The 25,223-nt window shown below is 38.8% G+C and overlaps 1 protein-coding gene across 6 annotated transcripts in view; it reads left to right on the forward strand.

The window, feature by feature from the left end:
- Positions 1-25,223, forward strand: part of CNKSR2 (connector enhancer of kinase suppressor of Ras 2) — a 207,682-nt gene that overhangs the window by 25,455 nt on the left and 157,004 nt on the right. For all 6 annotated transcript variants that reach the window (XM_017831466.1, XM_017831467.1, XM_017831465.1 and 3 more), the window contains exons 2-3: positions 11,885-12,048; positions 24,016-24,218. In XM_017831466.1, the coding sequence (XP_017686955.1) occupies positions 11,885-12,048; positions 24,016-24,218 (367 nt within the window). The remainder of the gene's footprint in view (positions 1-11,884; positions 12,049-24,015; positions 24,219-25,223) is intronic.

A 25,223-nucleotide genomic window follows, 5' to 3' on the forward strand; every position in this document is an offset into this window, starting at 1 on the left:
CATTTCAATGCTTACAGTCATATTTGGGAATTTGATAGTTTGTCATTGCTATGTGGTGGAAAATTGTTTAGGGGGCAGGTCCTGCACATTAGCGCAGTTGCAGTTGGAGATGTGTAGCTGTAGCCCAGGGCTGGGACAGATGGAGGGCTGGTTTGCTTTGGGTGGACTGTAGCCTTGCCAGCCCTTTCCAGCTCTGGCACTGTTACATTGGTAGTGTGCTTGAACGTGGTGGTACTCACTTCAGCCTATTTTAATGTCATTAGTGCTCAGTGCTTGCATGGGAGATGTGTTGAAGGAGTAATAAAACCACACACTGTTGTCAGATGGACAGTTGTTTTTCCTATGTAAACCAGCGGTGTAGCCTCTTTGTTTACAGGCACCAGAATATTGTATGTTTGGTGAGAAGCTGTGTTTTAATCTTGTAAAGTTGTTTTGTGCTAGTACAAAGATAAACCTCTAGAAACTCTGAAGTCGAAGGACGCTGCTGAGAAAAACTTTTTGTTGAGCTGATTCATATGTTGCTTTGTATTGTAGGGGGATCCAATTAGTAATAAAGTTACTCCTTATAGTCTGGTGTGTGGTTGCAGATTTTTAGGAAACTTCAAATTCCTACAGCAGACAGCTGTTGTACAAGGAAACATTTTAGAGGAGAAAAATGGTAACATTTTAAATTTTAAAAAACAAAAAAAATCTGTTAAAACACAAATCAAATAAACGTTAGTTAATGCTATTTAGATCCCTAATTTTATAATGCTGTTTGAAAAATGCATATATGCTAAGATAGTTGCAATGTGTTCTAGTTTACTTGTGATAATTGGAGAAGAAATATGGTACTTTGAGGAAAAAGTTAAACATCGAATGAACCCAAGAAGACTTCCCCTTCCTGAGGTACTCTGCAAAATGGAGTGCATGTGAAGAATGGGAAGAATGATTGTAAGAGTATGAAAACTGCATGGTGAAAAAGAGTAGAAATAAAAGTAGCTGTTGAGGGATTTGCCTTTATTAGCTAGCCATCTTGAATTTCATGGAGAAAGAGAAGTTTATAGAACTTCTTGGGTCAGGGCCATGTCTCCTTGTATGTTACTTTGTACAGTATTATGGGACTCTGAATAAGGCTAGACTGGCTGGATTCTTATGTATGATAATAATGTATTATTACATGTAAAGTGACAATGCCGCTTTTGCCTCTTGCTTTCTGTAAAGCTTTGATGGTGTGTTCCTCTCCTCAAAGCTGCTGCAAAAATCATAAGGGCATAGATTTATGTAGGAAAAAATCGAGACAGTGATGGCTTTTCCTCTTGGCATTTTGGGGGAGTGTTTCATTCGGTGTTTATAGTCTTATAATCTTTATAATGCTTAGACAACTTATTGAAGAACTTCTGGTTTTGGCTCAGATATTTCCTGTTTATCTCAAGATGCCTCCCATATTGACTGAACTTCTAACCCGGAGCTTAACATCTGTCATTTTATACATCGAATTATGAACGTGAATGGACAGTTTCTCATCCTGTCACCACTGGGGCTGTCATAGGCCCCTGCAGTTGAGTGTTGTGTTTATCAGGAGTAAATGGATGTGTTCCTTTGATTTGCTTCATTTGAGGGATTCCTGATACTTAATGATGCTGTGGGTTGTTTGGCTTCTTTCCCTTCCACTATTAAAGAGATTTCCGCTGCCATTATCAGCTACACTAACTTTTCAGCACACTTCAGCATTTCTCATGTGCAAAGACCACAGCTGTAGTTGAACAATGTGTTTGTTGTAATCCAATAATAAGAGTCCTAAATATAACAATAATTATAACCTCTTACATTGAGAACAATATTGATAATCAGGGATACAAATCCTTGAAATTCATAGAAATAGAGCTTGACACTGGTTGTTGCAGTGTTTTCCATGTTTTAAGATTTTAAATACTTTGCAAAACTTGTATGTGTTCACGTAAAGATTTGGCTTTGCGTACAGATGGGCATAACAGAAGCAAAAAGCACCCAGAGAAATATGAGTAATTACATTTGTCAACAACTAAACAGAATACTCTGGATATTATTCTTGTAATTAACAAGTCTAACTTGCCATAACAAGCACTGATTGTAAGTAGTCTAACTGATTTTATTGAATATATGCCCTATTGGACACTGCACCCTGTTCAGTCTTGTGTATCTTTAAATCATATTTGTAATTAGTCTACATGTACACTTTTGGTCTTTCTGTCCTCTTTTTAAAATTCAATTTTCTTTTTTTTCAACCAAACCCTTTGAAAATTTCATCAGTGTAAAATTCTTTGTAAAGTAGAGCTTTTGATGAGCCATGTATGATCCACAGAGTTGTGATGTTTCTGCAATTTGCTGATGGACAGAATAGCCATGTATTGCCAACATGGTCATACAATTAATATATCCAGGTCTAGTAAGAGTCCAGAATCACAAAAAGAGAGTGTATCTGTAGGCATAGAAACAGCAGACTCTTCAGAGTTATATTCCTTGAGCAGGATTTAATTTTTAATTGCAAAATTCATAGTGGCTTGAGACAGTATGTATTTAATCTCAAACTTCTGTTTTGATCCATTGCTGTCACAAATACGCTCTTTGACTACCAGATTCTCACCTGGCATAATGCCATCTCCTCATCCACTTGTGGTTTTTCCTTTGACCAACCTCAGGTCCTTCTGCTGGCAAGAACCTTAAAAAGAACAGAGCAATATACAAGGTCTAAATATTCTATTTCAATTCCTCACTTTTTGTATCTCTTCAGGAGCCTGATGTGGCACCTTCCTTATTTACCTCATGGCTGTACACGGTACCTCTGGCCTTGTAAACACAGTCCTGACATTTGTAATACCTTTGGGAGAGGCTGATTTTAAGTTATATTGCTGCTTCTCATGTTCACATCTTCTCTCTTTTGAGTTTTTCATTTTACAAACTTTAAACACTTTTCTGAATGTAGTAGTATATACACAGTGGATATAAAGTCGGTTTTCTAATGTGCTGTGTTTCTCTTTCCTTGTCTAAAATAGTAGTTTTTCGTTAGCGGTACCTCTCAGCTAATGTTTTGACTATGAACTGTTGAAGGTTTCTAGTAAAAGATACATCTACCCTAATATGCGTGTAATCAAACATAATCTTTTACTATATTCTACAAGTATGCATGTTATAATTGAGGGACTAATTATTAGGATCTTCTCAGTAATTTTTAACGTTTGTTTTTAATGCTTTTGGAATTTTCTTTTGCTCTGCTATAGTCAGACAGATGTGGAGAGGGAGTAAGAGCCAGAATAATTCTGTAGAATGAGGGACAAATATGTTTTGCAGTTGGAGGGCTTTCACCTGAAACTGCACATAAAAAGTGCACAGAGTGACTGTCCAGCTCTTTTGCAAATACTACTGTAATCCGGGCATTTGGCAATTCTTTTTTTCATTAATCCTGTACCCATTTGTAAATCTGCCTGCAGTTAATGTGTTGGATTTTTTTCCAGTTTTAAATATATTGTAATGTTTTCTCAATCTGTAATGAAAGCTGCTTCTGGTGGTTTATTGAAATCCTACCTGCAGTGCTCCTCTGGGAGGGGGTGTATCTTTTTCACGGCTGTCCTGTCCTCAGTAGGCATTTGCCATCTACAGCACTTGAAAGATTCCGTTCTTTGCACCATCTTTTGGCACTGATAACTGTGACATCTGTTTGTCACATATGAAGCCCGGGAGGTGCTGAAGACCCTGGAGCACTGAGCATGCCTTACATGAGCATCCCTTACGTGGGCAGAGGAAAATTGTCTTTGCTTCTCAGGTGGGGAAGCGGCTGGCTTGGCTTGCTCACAGTTTCTGTGGTGACATTAAGACTGAGGGACATATGCCCACCTCCTATGTACTGACTGCAGGGAAACATGGCCTTTCCTAGTCTTGCCTCTCGTGCTCTGGTTCCAGGGAGAAAATGTGAGTGGGGAGAACTGCCCTCTGTGGACTGCCTGCAGTGTCTATGCCCCAGAACAGCTCTCTGGTTGAGGTAGAAGAGAGGGAGTAGTTTTCTCCTTGGTTGTCTTGCTCTTTGACATAAGTACACCTTGTATTTTTGTATAATTGAAATGAATAGGCCAGTAGCCTACCAACCCTGGATTAATAAAGCCTAGGTGCAAATGCATATGTCATGGCAGATTGTTTTAAGTCATCAGGAATTCAGCTGAACATTTAAGTTTGAAACATACTGATCAGTAAGTAGACTGATGTGCAGTTTCAAAGGTGGTCAGTCCTTAAGAAGAGTTGGCTTAAATTTAATGTGTATTTTATAGTGAAGAGAGGGAAAACCACAGTGATTTTAGAGGTCCCTTCCATCATGCTAGTTTAGGTAAAAATGTTGCAAATAATACTTTACAATCTGAAAGGGCATTGAATAATGCTGCATAAATGCCCAGTTTGTATTAAACTCTAGTTTACTTTTTTTTTTATGACTTGTTAAATGCTGTGCTACCTGTTGAATTTGTATTTTTTAAGGTGTAAAAACTGATGGAGTTCAGGTACTCTTTGTTCAGAGGAATTTGTTGGCTTTATAATTAAAGAAAAAAAAAAGCCTCAGACCTGTCTTTGTTTGGTTTTGTTTGGTTTTTTTGAAAGCTCTGTGCCTTTCATGCTATTGCTTTTCAGTAAATGCTTGGTTTACAGAACAAGGATTTGCCAAGGGAAGTTGTCAGTTTGCATCCCAATTCTGATATACCAGGGGAACAGAAAAAATACTCCCTTGTCAAAGTTTCAGGTATGATAGTTAAACCTGTAATGTTCATCACCTTTTCCTTAACCACAAACTGAAAAGATGGCTAATAAGGACACAAGGTCTTTTATTTTCACTGTAGTTTTCCAATCTTAAAGAAAAATTCTTTTGCCACCAATTTGGGTAAGAATATTATACCTAGTTGCCTTTTTAGAACTGTGTCTTCTCATGTGTGTCTGAGCAGATGATTTTAATTCAGATCTAGCCATATAAAAAGTCTGATTTAATACCTTTTAGTCTCTTAAAGGTAGGAGAAAAGGTTGAACTGCTTGCAGAGGAGGAGCAGACTGTGGAATCAGAACCTCAGGATATATTTAATGGAGATGCTCATTTGAGTTTGAATTACCACAGATGTACATAACCTGTTCTGACATTGAATTACAGGGCAGTTTGTTGGTTATTGTGTTTCAAAAGATAACCTGTTACACACATTACAGTAAGACAATACCTCAGAGTGATCATGAAGTGTGCCATTGTGTTATTAGTTAGGAGACTGCAGACATGGAAGATTTCCCTGGAGGGTCATGCTGGATCTTGCAGTCTTGTTCCAGAAATTCATATGAATAAAAAAAATGAAATTAAACATTTCCTGATCAGTTTCTATGGGGCTGTTGTAATAAAAGGAATTAATTACACAGAAATCTGTCCAATTTTGCATCTGTGAACCATTAAAAATTGTTAGGGATTCGATGAATTATGACTAGGCCCATACAAGGTAGAACTCAGTGACAGAGTAGGGGGAAAAAAGCTCCCATATGTTCTACTTGCAAGTAAAACTTTTCTAAAAAAGCGGGTTTTTTTTAATGTTGAAAGCATTGACTCCTCTGCACAGTTTCTTTTGGAGGAGCTTTCTTGTTTGCTGGTTTTTATTTGTTTATTCCCACAGGTGAGGTAGAGCTTGCTTTAGACTTAATGTAAAGAGCTGGTCCTTTTCTGTTAATGCACAGAATAGTCCATCTGTGTACATAACACCTCAGGGATATGCCAGCTGACAAAGATGGGCAATGTATTAACATCTTAAATGCTTTTGTAGGCCCAAATCAAATGCAACATCCTAAATGCTCTTGTAGGCCTCTCATATTAAACACTCATCACCAGGTAATGAGTGTATAATGGGTTCTGGACAGCATTGCCAGACTCCATGGCTGATAAGCTCAGGTGGAAAGCATGTGGGGCAGGGAAGTCCTTCTTGAGTAGTTAACATCCCTGGAGGTCTGTGTTGTTTCTGGAATTCAAAACCAGGAATCTTTCTAGAAAAAAAAAGTTATGCTATATGATTGCCTTTAAAGAGTAGATTTAAAAGGAAGAGGACTATTGTCATGCTTTAACTCTCTTATTACTTATTACTTATTACATCTGTGCCTTTATATATACTCAAAAAATCTTGCAGTTATTTTGGATGAGAAACAGAGTTGTTGAATACGAAACTATTGCTTGTGTATTGACATCACAAAACCTGTTTGGTATACTGTGGGGCCTTACACATCCGGAACATAATCACGAACCTGACTTCTGGGCTTTGGTCACTGTCCTTGAAACGTCCAGTACTGCTGGGTGCTTGACAACCTTAATCTCACCCATGGCCAGGAACAGGGAGTAGTGCATCAACCTGAGTTATTTGCTGGGATTCCTGTGGTACGTGGGTTGGGTGACATCCTCTCATATGATGGAATCTGAGGGGTAGAAGCAGAGCAGAACTTGTTAGCTAGAAAAATTCCTTACTACACTGAGGTCAGGGGGATGCTGGAGTTGCTCTTAAGAAATTTTTCTTTTCCTTTAGCTTCCACTCCAGGCACCTGATGTTTTTTGGTGCATCTTGTCCTGTCCAAGTTCAATGGCGTCATCAGCTGGGAATGCCTGTTCCCTGCAGCTCTCTCCTTTTGATTTGAAGGCAGCAATGTATGGCCAGCTGTTGGCAAACAGAACTTTGTGCTGAGGCTCTGGGGACAAAAGGTGTGGATGAGGAATGTTGGCAGCCATTTTGCATTGTTATTATTATTATTATTACTATTATCATCATCATCAATAATAAGAATTCTTACCCGTGCACAGTTTTGTTCACAAAAAAAATTGCTGCTCTTTAATTTAGAAACAAAATGACGCAAATAAATTACTTTAAAAGAATGTTTAGGGAATAAGGAGAAGTATTTGTGGCAAGTTATTCTGAAAATGTCATGGAACATGTGGTTAAATTATTTTGTTCTTTCCTGGTTGTAGTTTTTATGAAATTGGTGAGTCAAGCAATTGTCAGTAATATTTTTGTTGTCTTAAACTTTTCTCTTACTCTGTAGGAACTGCGTGCATCCTTCTAGATTACATCTGAATGACAAAAATACATAGATAGCAGGAGAAGGAAGAGTAATGCCTTTATTTAGAATTATCTGTCAGTAACTGTTTGTTAAGTGCATCTGTCATGTCCTATTCTGGATTTGTGTTTTCCTAGTGTCTTAACTGGTAATTCATTTTTTTGATACCTGATGACGGTTATTTTAATGTTATTCTCATTCAGCAGTCTGTGTAATCAGTGTGGGACTTAAGTTCAGGAATATGAGAAGTACTTACTGCCCTCATTTTTAGTCATTTAGCAAAAGCACATCTATGGCGTATTTTTAGTACATTTTTTAAAGTGAAATATGTGTTGTCAAGAATATTGATTTCTTTCAAAAAATAAATGCCATTATACATGGGACTGTGCTTGTAAAAGAGTTTATGCAATTAATATATCAGATGGAAAACTTGGGCTGAGAAGGGCTTTGGGAGAAATTATGTACAAATATGGATAAATTAAAAAGGCATATAATTCACATCAGATAATTCAATATAATGGTATCTTGTGTGTGTGAACAAGTAAAGTGGATTCAAGAAGATTTGACAAAAATTATTTCCTTTTGCAACCTAAATTTAAATGTCTGAATGAGTTCCTATAGCACTGTGACTTGGGAAATGGCCTTACTTTCTGATGTTAGGCAGAGGTGAATACCTGATTATGATTTCTGCCTGTCTCTTTGCTAGTAATGATGAGCATTACCTAGCATGGAAAAGAGAGATGGCAGCATTCAGATGAATTGAGGACTTGTGTTGAAATGCCTTGGGAATATTCCGGACTCATGATCTTTGACGTTCTGAAGCAATGTTGTCTGAAAAAAAGAGATAAATTAAGATCTTTTCCTTCTGCATCACACTGAGTGTGAACACTATGTGGCAAGAAGTCGTGCATGAGCAGTCATGGATCACCAATTTTTGTGCTCTATTAATATCATGGGACCATTTAGGTTGGAAAAGACCTTTAAAATCATCAAGTCCAACCATTAACCCAGCACTGCCAAGGCCACCACTACACCATGTCCCTAAGTGCTACATCTGCACATCTTTAAAATACCTCCAGGGATGGTGACTTCATTACTTCCCTGGGCAGCTTGTTCCAGTGCTTTACAACCCCTTCCATGAAGAAATTTTTCCTAATATTCAATCTAAACCTCCTCTGGCACAACTTTGAGGCCATTTCCTCTCATACTGCCACTTTTTACTTGGGAGAAGAGACCAGCTCCCATCTCACTACAACCTCCTTTGAGGTAGTTGTAGGGAGTAAGAATGTTACCCCAGCCTCCTTTTCTCCAGGCTAAACAACCCCAGCTCCCTCAGCTGTTCCTCATAAGATTTGTGCTCTAGACCCTTCATCAGCTCTGTTGCCCTTCTCTGGACACACTCCAGCACTTCAATGCTTTTCTTGGAAAGAGGAGCCATAACTAAACACAGGATTTGAGGTGTTACCTCACCAACACCAAGTACAGGGGTCAATCTGCTGGCCACACTGTTTCTTATACAGGCTAGGATGCCACTGGCCTTCTTGGCCACCTGGGTATGCACACTGGCTCATGTTGAACTTCATACAATTGACCTCGGCCCATCAATCCATCCTGTCCGTATCCTTCTTTAGAGCTTTCCTTCCCTTCAGCAGATCAACTCTCACCCAGCTTGGAGTCATCTGCAAAGTGACTGAGGGTGCCCTCGATCCCCCTCATCCAGATCATCAATAAGGATTTTAAACATGACTGGCCCCAACACTGAGCCCTGGGGAACACTTGTGACCGACCACCAGCTGAATGTAACTCCATTCATCACAAATCTCACCAAGGGCCCAGCCATTCAGCCAGTATTTTTACACAGCAGAGAATGCACCCATTCAAGCCATGAACAGCCAGTTTTTCCAGGAGAATGTTATGGGAAGTGGTGTCAAGGGCATCTACTCAGTGGGTCACGCTGTTACAGGACATCAGGTTGGTCAAGCAGGACCTGCCTTTCCTAAACCCATGCTGGCTGGGCCTGATCCTCCAGTTGTCCTGTATGTGCCATGTGATAGCACTCAAGATGAGCTGCTCCATGACTTTCCCTGCACAGAGCTCAGGATGACAGGCCTGTAGTTACCCAATCCTCCTTATGGCCCTTCCTGCAGATCGGGGTCACATTTGCTGACCTCCAGTCAACTGGGATCGCTCTGGTTAGCCAGGACTGCTGGTAAATGATGGCTTGGTGAGCACTTCCACCAGCTCCCTCAGTACCCTTGAGTGGATCCCATCCAGCCCCACAGCCTTATGTGTGTTTAAGTGGTGTAGCAGGTCACTGACCATTTCCCCTTGGATTATGGGGGCTTCATTCTGCTCCCCATGCCTATTTTCTAGCTCAGGGGGCTGGGTACCTGGAGATCAACTGGTTTTGTTATTCAAGACTGAGGCAAAGAAGACATAAAGTACCTTAGCCTTTTCTTCATCCTTTGCCACTTGTTTTCCCCCACATCCAATAAAGGCTGAAGATTGTCCTTTAACTCTCCTTTGGTTGCTAATGTATTTATAGAAACATTTTTTTTTTCTTTTATGATGCTAGCCAAATTAAGTTCTAGTTGGGCTTTGGCTCTTCTGATTTTCTCCCTGCATAGCCTCATGACATCCCTGTAGTCCTCCTGAGTTTCCTGCCTCTTCTTCCAAAGGTCATAAACTTCCTTTTTTTCCTCAGTTCCAATGAAAGTTCTCTGTTCAGCAAGGCTGGTCTTCTTCCCTGATGGCTCAACTTTCAGCCTATAGGTTTTCCTTCCTAAAGAATGATTTGAGCAACTATTTGATTAGAAAGGGAAATTAAGGGAAGGCATAGCTGTGAATGCTTGATTAACTTAGACCTTTAAGTGGCTTTGTTTTGGAGGCAGAAAGTCAGGTGACAGACTCTAAAAGTCTGCCGGAATTGAGGACTTTCTCTTGTCTCTTGAGCCTGGAGTGTTTGTTTTACAGCATATTTGTGTGTGGTTTGTTTTTGGTGTGTGAATTCTAGAGGTTAAAGCCATGTGAATCTTGTGCTGGCGTATTGTATCAGGGACAGAGTGTGGTTGACTGTTGTCCCAGGGCTGAGCCAGGAACAACAGGCTTGCCTGGTACTGGGACATCCCTGCCTGCAGCACCAACATGTTCCTCACGTGAGTCTCTTTTGAGGTGTGGCTACACCCTAAATGGCGTGAATGAGAACCAAAAATGCCACAAAACCAGTTTCAGAGAAGCTTTATGCTATAAATTGGGGCTCTTATAACTGAGGCTCAGCAGTCAAATCAATCTTTTATCCTCCATGTATCTTCAGATTTTTCAGATGTTTTGATAAGCAAGTGAGAATGTTCTCGGTTCCTTGCAGCCTAATGTGCAGATGTCTTTTCAATGTTAGGGATTATTTGACCATCAGAAAGGCAATATCTCTCAAGAATCAGCTAAATTAACATATTCAGGGTTTTGTCAAGTCCTGTTACTCGGTAACAGTCTTGTTGATCCATCAGAAGGCATTCAGACACAAATGTTAAATCGACCATCAAATACTCAAGAGTCTAACTTATCCCTTTGATACAGGGAAGCTGCAGAGCTTCCCTGTACTGGTCTAGCTGTCTTAGGCAAAGATTGATGGGGAAGAGATGCGTGATGGATTATCTCACATTCTGCAGTGCTCTTTGCTCCAGGCAAAAACGTGTAGTCAGCTACATGTCCTTAGACTGTTAATCAAACTGAATAGCTGGAATACACATGGGCCTCAAAGCAGGATGTGGTTCTGTACAACCCTGCACTCGGCCATGTCCTGAGCAAAGAAAATGTGTTGCTTGGCCTTCTACAATATTTTTTGGCGCAATGGGCTTGTTTCTGCTCCCTGATTGCTCTGTTCTGAGGAGTGCACCCAGGTCTTGATTGAAGTGGCTTTTCATGCTCAGTAAGCGTTTGTGTCCTGTGACCCTGTACAGGTTCTGAACTGAGGTACATTGAGTTGGATCTGCTACTGTAGTTGGGGTCCAGTTTATGCATTTGCAGCGCTGCCACCTTTCATGTTCTCTAGAGCTCTTTGCAGCTTGTTTTAGGGGCTGGCATGTTCTGTGAACTTCAGATGGCTTAGCAGTGCTTTTGGAGTAGGGGAGGGGCTGTGATGTGGCGCTGCCATATTTGTGTTTCACCGCATGGGGAACTGTAGTCAAGTGTCCTATGAAGAGCTGGGTTCCCAGCTGAGGGCATCTCCAGCAGCCTTTCCTTATCATGTGACCTACCATGGCAGAGCTATGTTGGAAGGGAGGTTAAGTGGTACTGACAGCTAGCCAATCCTGGATGTATGGCATTAAGCATAGTCACACTTTCATTATTCCGTTAAAATTTGTCTCTTGCACAGAAGTTTTCCATTGTTTTCAGTCTTCTACAGTGCTGTAATAATCAATAACATGTGTTGATATGCTGCACTGGGTAGGATACATGTATTCCTCCCTTCCATTGTTGCCTCTTCTCCTCTCCCCTTCCAGATGTGATGGAGGCATTGCTAACATACTTATTATTAGGGGCTGCCAGATTGACATTCATAGCACAGTACACTACAAGAATTCAGGGCTTTGTTTGGGGTTCAGGAGTATTGTCCACAGGTGAAAAAACTATAGCTGTCATTGCTTTCCAAATCTTACGATTTCTAGGCAATATAAAATTTTTTGAAATGTTAAAATATTTCTCTTGAAGATAGGACAAGTATCCTCTGTTGGCTTGATTTTTGGTTCCAGCCTATTTTTAGTTCCCGTGGCAGTACAAAATGTTGCTAAGTTTTGTCTTCTCTCCTTCTGTCCTTTTGTTGCAGGTCTTGATGATTGTCTACAGCAATATATAAAGAACTTTGAGAGGGAGAAGATTAGTGGCGACCAGCTGCTACGAATTACTCATCAAGAACTGGAAGATCTTGGAGTCACACGAATTGGCCATCAGGAGCTTATCTTGGAAGCAGTAGACTTGCTCTGCGCACTGGTAAACTTCTTGGGGCAAAGTGGGGAGGAGTGAGAACGGTGTTTGCATATTCACACTTTGCTATTCAAATTGCTAGTCCTAAAGACTATCTAAGTAGTTCAAGAAGCTCCTGACATGTAATGGACAAACAAGTTTAGCATTTTAAACCAGTGCAAGATAAAGAGCAAAATCTATTGATAGGATGATATTTGTTAAATAAATTGGCATTAGAGATTTAAGGCTTTCATATATGTCTTTCTAGAATGAAAGTTTATCTGAAATTACAAACAAACTAATCTGGGTTTGATTTGGAATGTAAAACAATGAATGAAGTAATTGAGTGCTGGTTGCCCTTTACAAAAAAAATGTTCTGATGTTAACCATGTCATTTTTCACTGATCCTTTCATGCAAATTATGTTTTAGATGATTATTTGAGCTTGATGAAACATAGCTGCTTGTATTTCACAGTAGAAAGTATTAAATACTGAAATAATTAGCTTATGTGTAAATAATACATAAATTTTTGATGGAGCATACAGAGGGATTTTGGTAATGGTCTTTTCAGTCGGGTGATGTCATGCATAACTGGGATTATCTGCTTGGTGAGAGGTGTGGTGCTGACTTCTCTGTTCTTATGAACTTCTAGTATGTGCCTGTAAAGATTAGTGATAAATTGGGCACACTGTCTGGATTCTCTGCTGTAGGAAGGATTGTGAACAGCCCTGTTAAGAAGTACTTGACTGCCTGAAGTGGTGTTTTGTGGATTTTTAATGCACACTACTTTTTCAAGCCTCAGAAGGAGCTTTTAGAAAGCCGAATCTGGGTAGAGGCAATCAAAGATGGTAGGATAAAAGGCTCTTCAGAAAGGCTTGTGGGTTCTCCATATGGAGCAGCTTTTCTGAATACCCTGTTATTGCATCTTTGGAAGATAGATGTGAGGGGTAATGAAAGGAGAGAGTGAAAAAAAAATAAAAAAATACAAAAATAAAGTAAAAAAGGGGGAAAGCTTTTTCATAAGGGAAGACATTTGACTTTAAACACACCTTAGATTCTCTTTAGAGTAGTGTTTCTAATAACATTGCAATGTGGTTCAGTGCAATAAATTAACTCATTAATTTGTTTTTTAAATAATGAAGAAGTTGCAATCTTATAAAAAATGCTACTGGTATAGAAGGGAACATAAATAAAGTTATTCACATAGTACTTTTCTCATCAGACAATGCAACAAAAAACTTTAATAAACTTAATAAATACTTTAATTAACTGAGATAGATAAAGCATAAGTTAGAGTGAACACTGATGACCATTTTTCCCAGTCACACAAGACAGACAGATTGTGGTTCTTTGAATAATAAAGTATTTTTACAGAAAAAAACCCTCTTGTTTATTAGCTGAAATTTTTTTTTTCCTTGGTATGTAATTACAGATGTTATCTTTAAACAAACAAACAAGACTTGTCTTTGTAGCTCCCTTATCTTAGGCAAAAGTGTATGGAACTAAGCTGAATATAAAATAAGGAATTTGTAGCAAAGGCTAACACTGCATCCTTAATGCATCCAGCAAGTCTCTCCTTCCTGGTCCTTGTTGCACTTATAGTGTTTTCTGTTTTTCTGAGTTTGTCTTAAAGAAAACTTGATCACTGAAACACAATAGCATGTGTTCAGATCACATCTTCTAATTTAAGCTGAGGTTTTTGCAGTCTCACAATTGGCTCCTGATGGCTCCTCGGGGATACAAAATGTGATTGTGATATTGATTTTAGGGGACTTAATTTGAATTTATTGTTCACCAATCAGATAAACCTCTTAGAAAATTTAATTCAGAGGCAATCCTTTTGGCTGTACTGGTCTTATACTTACAGGCTTTTTTTTTTTATCGCATCGGTAAGTATCTGTCCTGGTTAGGGCTTGCCTATTCTTCCGATTTGACTCTAATGTTAGATTAGAGTAATTGTTCAGGAGAATATTAAACCTGTGACTCTCCAGTCTAGGATAACTTCTAGTGCAGGTAGCCACTATGCTATGGCTTTTTTAATGATCTGATTATTTTTTTTCTGTTTGACTGGAGTTTGACAGAGGTTTCATGACAGAATTTAGCATGAGTTACAAATGTATGATCCAAATGAGTTTACATCTGTTTGGATGCTGGAGATGAGGGAGTAGAAATAGTAAAGTTAATTTTGCCTTGCAAGCATAATCCCTGATTGATGTGAAAGTAATTATTAAAAAACAAAAGGATTGTTACTTCTGCTTCTCCTCCCCATTCTCTCTGAGTTAGAGAGTGACCACCTAAATGATTTTTGGCATCAAGGACAACTGAGTGGACAGAACCACCTCCCACTATTCATCTATGTTCCCACTCTGCAGTGGAAACTTAACCAGTGCAGAGTTGCTTTCACTTAGGAAAGCTTCTACAATGTTGATAGCTGATGGGGTTTATTCCTGACCCCCTTCCCAGCATTTTTCAAGGGTAAACTTCTACTTGTGTTTTCTGCCCTGTCAGCTGTGGACATGGCAAGTGGCAAACCAGCTGCCTTATGTCACATGTCTGTAGTTCATGGGGCAACATTTTTTTCCTGGGGGAAAGTGGAGAGCCTGAACAAGCATATCTGACTGGTTTGGAGAGAGCATGGGACCTCCTTAACCCAGATGGAGGCTACTGAACAGTGCTAAACAGACAAACTGTTTGCCACAATAATTGCTGAGAACCAGTTATGATTGATAGCACTATTTAAAGGATGTTCTTTACTGGGTTTTGACAGAAGGTGGGTGGGTGGCTGTGGTCTCTCACACTATTCCCCTCCTGTCATAAGCACTTGCAACAAATGGATCCTCCAGTATTCATTAGCTGAACAGAGGACAAGTGGTGGCCTGTGCTATCCATCTTTAGTAGAGTCTCTCGGCTGCCAGCCTGCCATACTGTGCTCTTGACAGGAGAGCAAGCATTCAGGGGGTGAGATTCATGGGTGTTCTTTTCCTGTGGTGCTTCGGAGAAGGGGGAATAATGTTTTTGCCCAGCTGCTACTGCTGTTACAGGTCATGCTTGCTGATAATGGTGGGGGTGTGCATACCACATAACCTCACTGAAGCTGAACATGCTGAATCTAATTAATGGGGTCTGTCTCTTTCCTCTCTCCTGTCTCCCACCTCTCTCTGAAGTTGGGAGCATGTTCAATAGGTTATCATGCCTTGGTGCAGCTTTGTGTTTTGTAAAATCCATAAGTCAGAAAGAGCAAGATAAATGAAATGTTCTTCGTGCTTAAAAGAAAGAAGTAGTGAGGTCTGTGATGGTATTTTGTTGCTGCTAAAGTTTTTTGCGTGGTTTTCAATCAGTGAGAAACCACCATGATGGATATATGCCCACAGAGTTATTTTATTTCTCACAAGACATGTCTCTTGTTCTTCCCTTTCTGTTTAAACTGGAACATGCAGCTGAGATTGCACTGGTGGCATCAACAGGTAGATTTGTCCTTCATGTGGACGTCCATTTTTATTCATACTCACAAAATCCCCCAAAATAATTAACATCTCAAAACTAGTTGAAAATGGTAAACTAAGAAACTGCATGTCCAGCTTTAGAGATACAGGAAAAAGTGTACTGGGTTAGGTACCACAGTATTTTCTCTTCAGACTACTCCCAGGTTATAAAACATACAGTTGTTCATCAGTTCTTACAATTACCATTCAGATTTTAGCTTCAGCATGATCCTTTTCAGTATGTGTGTGACAGTGAAGATGGTCTAAGACTGCTTTACATTTCATCAGTAAACAAACAACAGTGTAGCAGAGCTTCATCCACAAATAAAATGTGATGAGCCTTGTTTCCTTGACGGTTGCTTTAAAAACTGGATGTGAATGAACAATGCCAACAGAACGTAAATTAAGGAAAGATGGGGATGATGCTTACAAAAAGAGAAATGCATAATGAAAAACGGATTACTTAGATAATGCCATCAGATCACTATATATCAATGTTCAGGTTTGGAGTGAATCTGGAGGTCTTGTATCTGCTGCTGTACCTCACGGGGCTGCAGAAAGCAGAGAAATGCACATAATTATTTTTCTATCATCTGTTTGTCAGGAGATGGATTTTTATTTATCAAAACTGGGCATGACCATATTTTGCTGAGTGTTCAGACTCTAAATTTTATGTTTACTTGGTATCATATTTTTCCCTGACAACACTGTGCTTTGCCTCACTGCTTGGAGAATACAAAGACTGAAGACCGCACAGCCAAACATTGCTTCTTTAATCTCTAAGAAAATTATCTAGTTTATCTAACATATCACCACAATGCCTTGATGCATGAGGATTCTTTTTTTTTTATTTGCTTCTCCAAAATACCTTGTTCATTTCATTTACATGAAGATTAAATTAGATTCATTTAATTCTGAACATATTCAAATATTTTTTAAACAGAAACCTTAAAAATGGAAGATATTTTGTTCTGGAAAGATAAAAATATTTCAAAAACTTCACAAATAATTTTTGAATTATTTTGAATTTTTGAAGTTTTCCATAAGCAAAGAACTTTATAAGTCCCCGTGAATTTGCAAAATACTTCTTCAGGGAATCTGCATTTGTGTAGAATAGAGTTTGGTTAAACAATAAAGTAAAACAGTTTTTTTGCTTTATACAGCATACTGGTTTCAGTACTAGTTTCATGCTAGTTATTTAAATCTGCTATGGCTGCACAGGAATTTATTATACACTGTATATTTGAATCTGTAAAGCTAGAAGATTGCAGCAGATGAAATAGCATTATTATTTGGCAGAGAAAACATTGGTGTGCACTAACGGCATGAAATTACTTATAATTTACCACTAACACAAAACATTTATATGCAAATGAATGTAAAAAATAGACCTACTTTACCCATGAATGATTTGATTTCTCTTAAGAATTATGCCTTTTATCTTAATTTCATCTTCCTGCCATTTCTCACACAGAAATCATTTCCTTTGCACTTATCACTAGTCAGGTCTGAAAACTACTTTTGTCAGTAACAGTGACTATTAAACTTAATCATCATAGTGCTAAATGAGAAAGACTTCATTTCAGAATGGAGATTTGTATGTACTGCAGTTTGGATTTAGTGTTAATATTCTGCCTGCTCATAGCAGAAAAATTACTTACCCTTTTCACTGTTGCCCTTTGCAAGTTAAAGTTCTGCTTATATATCATATGCCTTCCTGTCTTCAGCCTGAGCTGGCTTAACTGCAGAGACAGAAAACATTGAAGTCCATGACCAGATCAATAAAGCTAAGGAATTAAAGGGTTTCTATCAATAAAGCTAAGGAATTAAAGGGTTTCTGATAGCTCGTATAGATCACATTAAAAATGCGTTAGCAGATCTTTTACGTCGAAATGCAGTAAACTCTGTGGTTTGCCAAAGACAGTGAATCTGTCTGAATGCAAAGGGTGAACGTCCTGCCTCTCATCAGTCTCAAGAATCAGTTATGGATCCTAGATACTTTTCTTAATTGTTTTATATTTCTTTGGCATGTTTGAAGGTTTGGGTGACTACAAAATACATGACCTTATTCATAGACTTATAGCATGGTTTGGGTTGGAAGGGAGCCTTTATAAAAATCTAATCCCCTAGTTAAAAGCAGACTGAAGGAAAAGAGCTGTTACATTGTAAAATGTTTTAAAGAAGTAGTGTGTTCATAACAATTACCTAATTCCCTTTTTTAAAGAAATATTTTAAACTGCTGGTTAGCTGTTTAAGACTTTGAGAAATGCATATAACTGAATATGTAACTAGTAGTTTCAACTGTGGAGAAGTAAGAGCACTTGACTGACTAAGGACAAAATTACATGAGAAAGTAGAAAAACAAAAAAGTAATGAGCACTTGGTGTTTCAGAGTCTGTTGATTGAATAAGAGTAAGAAGAATAGTTTATATAATTGCTCTATTAGTGCTACAAAGCGTGACCAGGGCTTGGCTTTTTGATGTGTTGCTTGATTGTGCTGTAGAAAAAGAAGGGCATTTTTCAAGAAAGGGGTTAATGATGATGATGATTGTGAATCTTTCCAAGGTTCTGCAGGGCTATAAGTATCATGCACCTGAGTTTTTTTTCTGACTGTAAACATTTAGGACAAATATTTATACTCTTTGAAACCGTTTGCCTTTTAATCAGTGTATGTTTAATAATTGCAGTAAATGATACTTGAGCTATCTGGGTTTTTGTTCTTATCTACTTATTCTGTGTTTATGAAACAAATGTGTTAGGATCATGTGTTGTGCACTTCTAAATTACCCCATATGTCAGTGCTATTTGAAGGAGAGATAACCTTAGTACTGGCATTTTGTGACGCTGGAAGAAGGACCGTTAGAAATATATGTTGTAGGCAGATCTGATGAGGTATAAAGTTACATAAGGCACCTTCCATATGACAAGCTGTGATATCAGTTGCTAGCAGCTTTAAGCTGGTAAGCTATCTGCCTCAGTTTGTGGGATGTGTTCAGCCAAATGTTTTGGAGAACGACGTTCAGATGCATTTTTTCGTTTTTAAAAACAACTTTGGAGACGAAGTTTGGCACTTTTCTTGATGAATTTTTGTCTGCCACAAATTTTAAGGTGTGGTTTTGAAGTGGCTGCCATGTGCTGTGGTATCACGTGATGCTGTTTTGATTATTCCTTTAGAACTTTCCTTAGGCTTCCTGAGAAATGAGGATTCCGTGAACTTTACTGTTTCCAGGCTGTTTGGTTAAAAGCAAAGAAATGATACTCAAGAAATAAATCTGGAAGATGAAAGCATTGAAAAATAGTGAGGAGCAGAATTAAGCTAACCTGAGGTGATTTTAGGTAAATTTCTTAGTGGCCATATGATATACTTGCCTAAAACTCCTGTGTTCAGCCTGTGAATAAGTGGAAAAAGCCTTTTTATTGCATAAGAAAGAAAACTTATTATTACATCTTTGTGATAGTTACCCATAGTTACTGAGAGAAATCAAATATAATTGAGAAGTTGCACTTTTTTACACATAATTTATTACTCAGTACAGCCATCTAGACTATAAAATTTGTCTTCTTAAAAGGTTGCCATTTTTTTCCTTCTTTAAAATACAGTGTTTGTGTGTGATGACAGACATTTACCAAACAAAAAATAACCTTTACCTTCTCCAATTTATACAGGCAGTAGAAATTAATGATGTGAGCACTGCTATCTGCTCTGCCTGCCTGGTGAAGATGCTGTTTTTATTTTCTTTTTGCCTCCAAGCACCAGTGTTAGCAGTAGTATTTTCAGTTCCCATCTTGTGTCTCTTCAGTAAGAGTTAGCACTGGTCACTGCATGCCTTGTTCTCCACTGGTTTCTCAGCTTTCTGGGCTGAGGAGAAGAAATAGTGATTTAGGGAGGTAGGCAGTGGGACCACATACTCATTTCTCTGTCTTGGAGTGTTTGTAGGAGCCAAACAGTATCACTGAACTTGATGTGAGGTATGTGCTTGATGACATAGAGGTATTCATGGCTGCATAAAAGTTGTGATGGAGGCTTCTCTTCTAGGGGATTTCTGGATTTGTTAATGGGACTGTGGCTATGTCTGTATTGCATTTTGCAATGTGTTTAGATCTGAGCTTGGCCTTTTTTGTTAACTGAGATGTCTTTGCTCTTGCAATGGGCAGTATAAAAATACCCTAAAACTAAAGGTCTTGACAGCTTCTAGACACTCTGTCTGAGCCAGCAGAGATAGTTAGCGCTGTATGAGTTAGGAACACTTTACTTTTTAAGCTTTGCTGACAGTGTCAGACACACTTCCACACCAGCAAGTCAAGTGAATTTAACATGGGAAAGAGATGAAATGAGGTCTGATTCTTTTATTATTATTAATTTCTTTTATTTTCATTGAGGGAAGCAGGGAACACAACTAATGAACATTCATCAAGCTAATCCAAGTAAAGCTAATTTCGCTTTACTTCCCCATGGGATTACTAAACTCTCTTCCTACCCATGTGGTGCTGATGCAAAGATGGGCTGGCAGGGGGACTAGGCTGACTCTTCTCGCAAAAAAACTGAGCAAAACTCATCAGTGGTGATTAGAGCTGCTGCTTGTCAGCATGTGAAGAAAAGAGCTACAATTCATCACTCACACTGTCATGTGAAGCCACAGAAAAGTAATTAGCAGGTAAGATGTCTATTAATAGCTCCCACCACCTTTAGTTGGAACACCTGCTGACAAGCTATTACTCTGTGTAGCTTAGATTCATCAAGTTCTTGTTTTATGATTGCCAGAAGAGACTGCATTAGAGCCATTTCTGTTGAGGCAGGGTGTCTGAAAAAACTCTTGCCCTTTGGCCTCTCGTTGAGAAAGCGGATGTGTAGACTTGCATCCCTTCTCATAATCTCTACAAGCATGCAGAGATTTCTTTGTGATTCTTTCAGTGACTGTGAATTTATTTTGGTTAATGAAAGCATAACTTGTGTTAGTGCTGGCTAAATGCAGACTAGGGGAAAACGAAGAACTGTCTCCTTTGCCTGCAATTATCTTCTTATGGTACTTGAAAATAAATGCAGTGCATTTCTAAGAAAACCATATTGTTAATAGTATATTATCACATATAAAGTATTATTACACTTGGCAGTTTTTATTTAAGCAGTCTTTTTTCACAACATGTGACTCTTTTAATGTGGGCCAGAAATATTAGTGATAAACAAAGTGGGGATTTTGTTAGCTTGGCTGATGTTTTAGGATCCTTTTACTAGAAGGCTTCAATAAACACAGCTGCCCCAAAATATATTCTGCCTGAAATTTATCTCTGTATTTTCAATCTCTGGCTTTCTCTGTCTCATATTACAGGTGGACGCTTTACCAACGTCAGTGCCATCCTTATGTAAGACTAAATTTTATATGTAGCTTAGGCTGACTTTTTATGTTAAAGAACACACACATACACATTTGATGAATATATGTGAAAATAGGCTTTGTATCTTAACACTGCCTCTTCCTTTCCTCGTATCTGATGGTGAAAAAACAATATGAAAAAGAGTGTGGCTATGGGTGGCCATCACTTAGGTGATAACAAGAAGCCACTAAGCTTTTGTAGGAGCTGATTTTCTAAAGAAGCCTATACATGAAGGCAGCCTATTGTCCTCATGTAGAAAATAATTTGAATGTTGCTTTGCTTACTCTGCAGTGTTCAGTATTGCAGGTTTTCTGTTTTGCTGGTGCTTTACTTTCTGGTGGGACTGGAGGTCCGTGTGCATGCTGCCTGCCAAGGCTCCCGCTGGGGTGGACATGTCACTCCAGTGCAGGCTGGGAACCAGCACCCGCCTGTCTGAGCAGATGAGGTATACAGAAGGTGACAAAGTGGGGGATGGCAAAAGACACAGTTAAATAATTTGGGGTTATTGAGGAGCACTGTGATCCAGCCTGTGCCTCCCCCAGCCATGGGCCCTATGTGGGGCGTGTCTGGCGAGGCAAGCAGGGGCTTGGACTCACCCGTTTCCTTCCCCATGCACACCCCCACCTTGGTTTTATATTTGTATAATCGCACTCAGCTTCTTAGAAACATACACCTGAATTAAGAAATTCAGCATTTCAGTGTGTTGGACAGAAGGCAGCCCCATAGAAGCCCTGTGTCCAGCCTGCAGTTTGTGGTCTTACCACTTCACTTCGAAGGATGTGAGTGTCATGTTGCGTGGGGTGGGGCTCACTTGTGGTGGGGTTTTGGTTTGCCTGATCTGTAAGACTTTTTTGGCAACTTATCATTTGTCCAGGATATCTTTTATTTGTTTCTTCCCCCATTAATTTTGCCAAAATGAGCTAGATGCTCAAGAAGCAGAATGAAGTAAGGACAAATCTGCTATTTTTTTCAAACTTACTCATAGCCACTCCTCTGTCTCCTTCAGGCTCCCTCAGCCAGAGCAACCACAGAAAACTGCAGAAGAAAACAGACTTATTTTTATCTGATGTTTATCCCTTTACTTCAGTCTGATTTAATAAGTTATTAGTTATGAGCCATTTAGCTGCATAATAAAGTATGTTTTACTTTTCAATCCCAATTAATTGTTTTCATCTTGTAATTTTTTATTTATAACCTAATTTTATCTGTTGTATAATTGCTCTTGAATATTTACATGGTAGAAATGTTGCTGCCCAAACATACAATTTGTCTAATTGGGAACCAAGTGTGGGAGAAGAGGACAGTGCCTGTGCAGAAACTGTGCAGTTGAGAAACATGCCTGCAAAGCCTTCCTTGCTCAAAACAGGGATGTTCACAGAAGTTCCAGTAGTGGTTTTTAAAGCACCTTAGTGTGTGGTCACTGCTCCCTTAGGCTGAATTCCACAGTGCATCCTCTGCTTCCAAAAGATGGTGGTTGTTTTAGCAGCTCCCTCACAAAGTGTGTTTGGTTTACAGGCACAAGGAGCTGGCTGGGAGATGGCAGACAAGCCCTGTACTCTAGTCTCTCCCTGCTGTGATGATCTCTCATTGGCTTGGGAGTGGATGTTGTGGGAGGGCTGGGGGCTCACCAAGACTAGCTTTTGTATAATGTTTCTGCAGCCTGTGTCATTAAAGAGGATTAAATTCATTTAGTAGATGGTTTGGATTAGGAGCCTGACAACTGCTGTAAACAATCACCACCTCACCACCTGCCCAATTCTTATAGAAAAGAGGTGAGTAAGCTTCAGCAGTCTTAAATTAGCATTGGCAAGTTTATCTCTTCTCCCATCTCTTCTTGTGGACAGATTAGTATGGAGACCAAACTGGGGGCATAGGAGGAGAAGTAGATTTTTCTGTGTGTGTCTGAGGAGCTTTGGACATCCTAATTCATCATTATTTGTGGTAGGAAATGGTCCATCTTCCATAGTAAGTAACCTTTTACATTGTCAACTGAACAAGTTGTCAGCACCCCATGTTATCACCCTGTGATGTGGTTAAAGTGAGGAGCACCTTCAGAATTCCATAATTCTCTAGAGTAATACTAAGCTCAAGTCTGTACAATTGCTTATTCCTTTGCAAAGGCAAAATAAGACCTCTTCTGTAATAACTGTATTACTCTTTGCATGAGTGAGGAAAACAAATCTATTATAGAAATAACAAATCATGAATCCTACTATATTATATTGTAATTGAACATTAAATCAGGGTATTCTCTAGTGCTGTTTGGTAACATTTGTACTTTTGAAGGATTTCCAAGTACTATTTGTTAATATTTCTGGATAATTATGTCTCTGCTGCACAGCTGAGGAACTTAATTTAACTTTAAGAAATTGTCTCTTAAATGGAAACAAAGTTTAGAATTTGACTTTAAATGGGCAACACAGAGGTTGAGCAGGGCAGTGTTGTGTTCTCTGGTCTGTGATTCTGATGGTCCTTTAGTGACAGAAAGAATAAAAATGAGGTACTGAATGTACTTCCATCTCTGAAACCAACAAAAACAATTTAGTATCACACTGTGTCCACACTGCATGCTTTTGCTAGTTGCAAGCCCTCATGCCAAGTGTGATCTTAGGAATTATTGTAAGTAAGGATATGGGGACTGATCCCTAACCATCATATCTACTGAGCGAACCATCTGATCAAGGTCAAGTTAGATGGGGCTCTGAGCAACCTGGTCTAGTGAAAGGTGTCCCTACCCATAGAATGGGGGGTGGAACTAGATGATCTTTAAGGTCCTTTTGAACCCAAACTGTTCTATGATTCTGTGTTTTATTGAGACTGATGCACTGCTTTGAGAAACAGTCTTCCAGACTAGCTTTTTTTCTTCTTTTTTGAGATGTTTTTCTCAGTGCACTTGAAATGAGCTAAAAGATCACTCATAATCTTGCTCTTCTTTTGTTCTGTTTTTATGCACTTCAGAAACAGAACATGCTATACATTTGAAAACTACTGAGTGGGTGTATTCTACCTTAATTATTAGGAATGGTTAAGTTTTGATGTAGAAGAGCAGTGTTCTTGGTGTTCTTGGTACTCCTTTCTGTACTTCTACATCTGTAAAGCTAACTTTATTTTATTGGTCTTTTTTTTTTTTTAATGCAGAACTATGGTTTGGAAACAGAAAATCTAAAAACCCTTTCTCACAAACTGAATGCATCTGCCAAAAATCTGCAGAACTTCATCACTGGGAGGAGAAGGAGTGGTCACTATGATGGAAGGACCAGTCGCAAATTACCGAATGATTTTCTGACATCAGTAGTGGATCTGATTGGAGCTGCTAAAAGTCTGCTGGCTTGGCTGGACAGGTAAAAACTCCCAAATGTGTCACAGGTAACCAGATCACGCACATGCACAAACCCCAGCTTCTTTACAAAATGTAATGTAGACATTAAATGGAAGCAGAATTCATTTACATATTCTGAGGAGATGTTCGTGCCAATTTTTTTTGCTATGTCAGCATGCAGTTCAGATAGCAGTTCAGTACAATACCTCCAAATGGACTGTAACCCTGCACATATCTGGAAATACAATAAATCAACAGGATGACATATTTAGGTTATATATGTATTTTTTATTAATATAGAACAACCCTTTGACACACATAACTCAGATTCATTGCTCTGATACTAACAAGTTCACGAAACTGTAATCATACTTTTTATTACATAGGTGTCAATATATAGTTTCAGAGTGTATGTGTGTAAAAACATGCATGTTGTGTTTTAGGTTTTTTAAATGGCAGTGAGATACCTCTGAAACTGTAGAGGCAATAGGAACTGTCTTATACTTTTACCTCTGTTACCTAGGAAGTATTTGAGATCAGGACTTAAGTGCTCCCCTTTGCTACATTTGTAGTGATGTTTTTCTAATTATAACAAGAGTAATATGGAAGTATTTAAGATGATCATTGAAACTCCTGAAGTGGTTGAAATTAGTTCATCTGTATGTCTTTATAAAATGCATCACAATGAACTTTCATCAGCAAAATTAAAATGTTTGTCTTGATTTAAAGGTGTATCTTATATTGTAAGCAACAGCTGAATTTTTGTTCAGAGCGTGAGCTTTGTGTAACTTTAAAAATCCAACAGAATTATTTAGTTTTACTGCTGTGTGTTTTGTGTTTCATTTTCCTGAGGAAAACTGGCTTCTGTCCCATAAATGATTTCCATATGAATGGTTTAGGTGAGGCAGGAGTCTTTTCCATTTCTTAAGCTGAACTGCAAGTTCTTTGTTTTGTTCAGGAGATTGCAGCTACCATTGCTCCTTCTTTTCTACTCCCTTTCTAGCCTTTCCCCAAGTTTCAAACCCAG

The sequence above is a fragment of the Lepidothrix coronata genome, unplaced genomic scaffold (genome assembly GCF_001604755.1).
Source record: "Lepidothrix coronata isolate B3197 unplaced genomic scaffold, Lepidothrix_coronata-1.0 Scaffold191, whole genome shotgun sequence".
In the NCBI taxonomy this organism is placed as follows: Eukaryota; Metazoa; Chordata; class Aves; order Passeriformes; family Pipridae; genus Lepidothrix; species Lepidothrix coronata.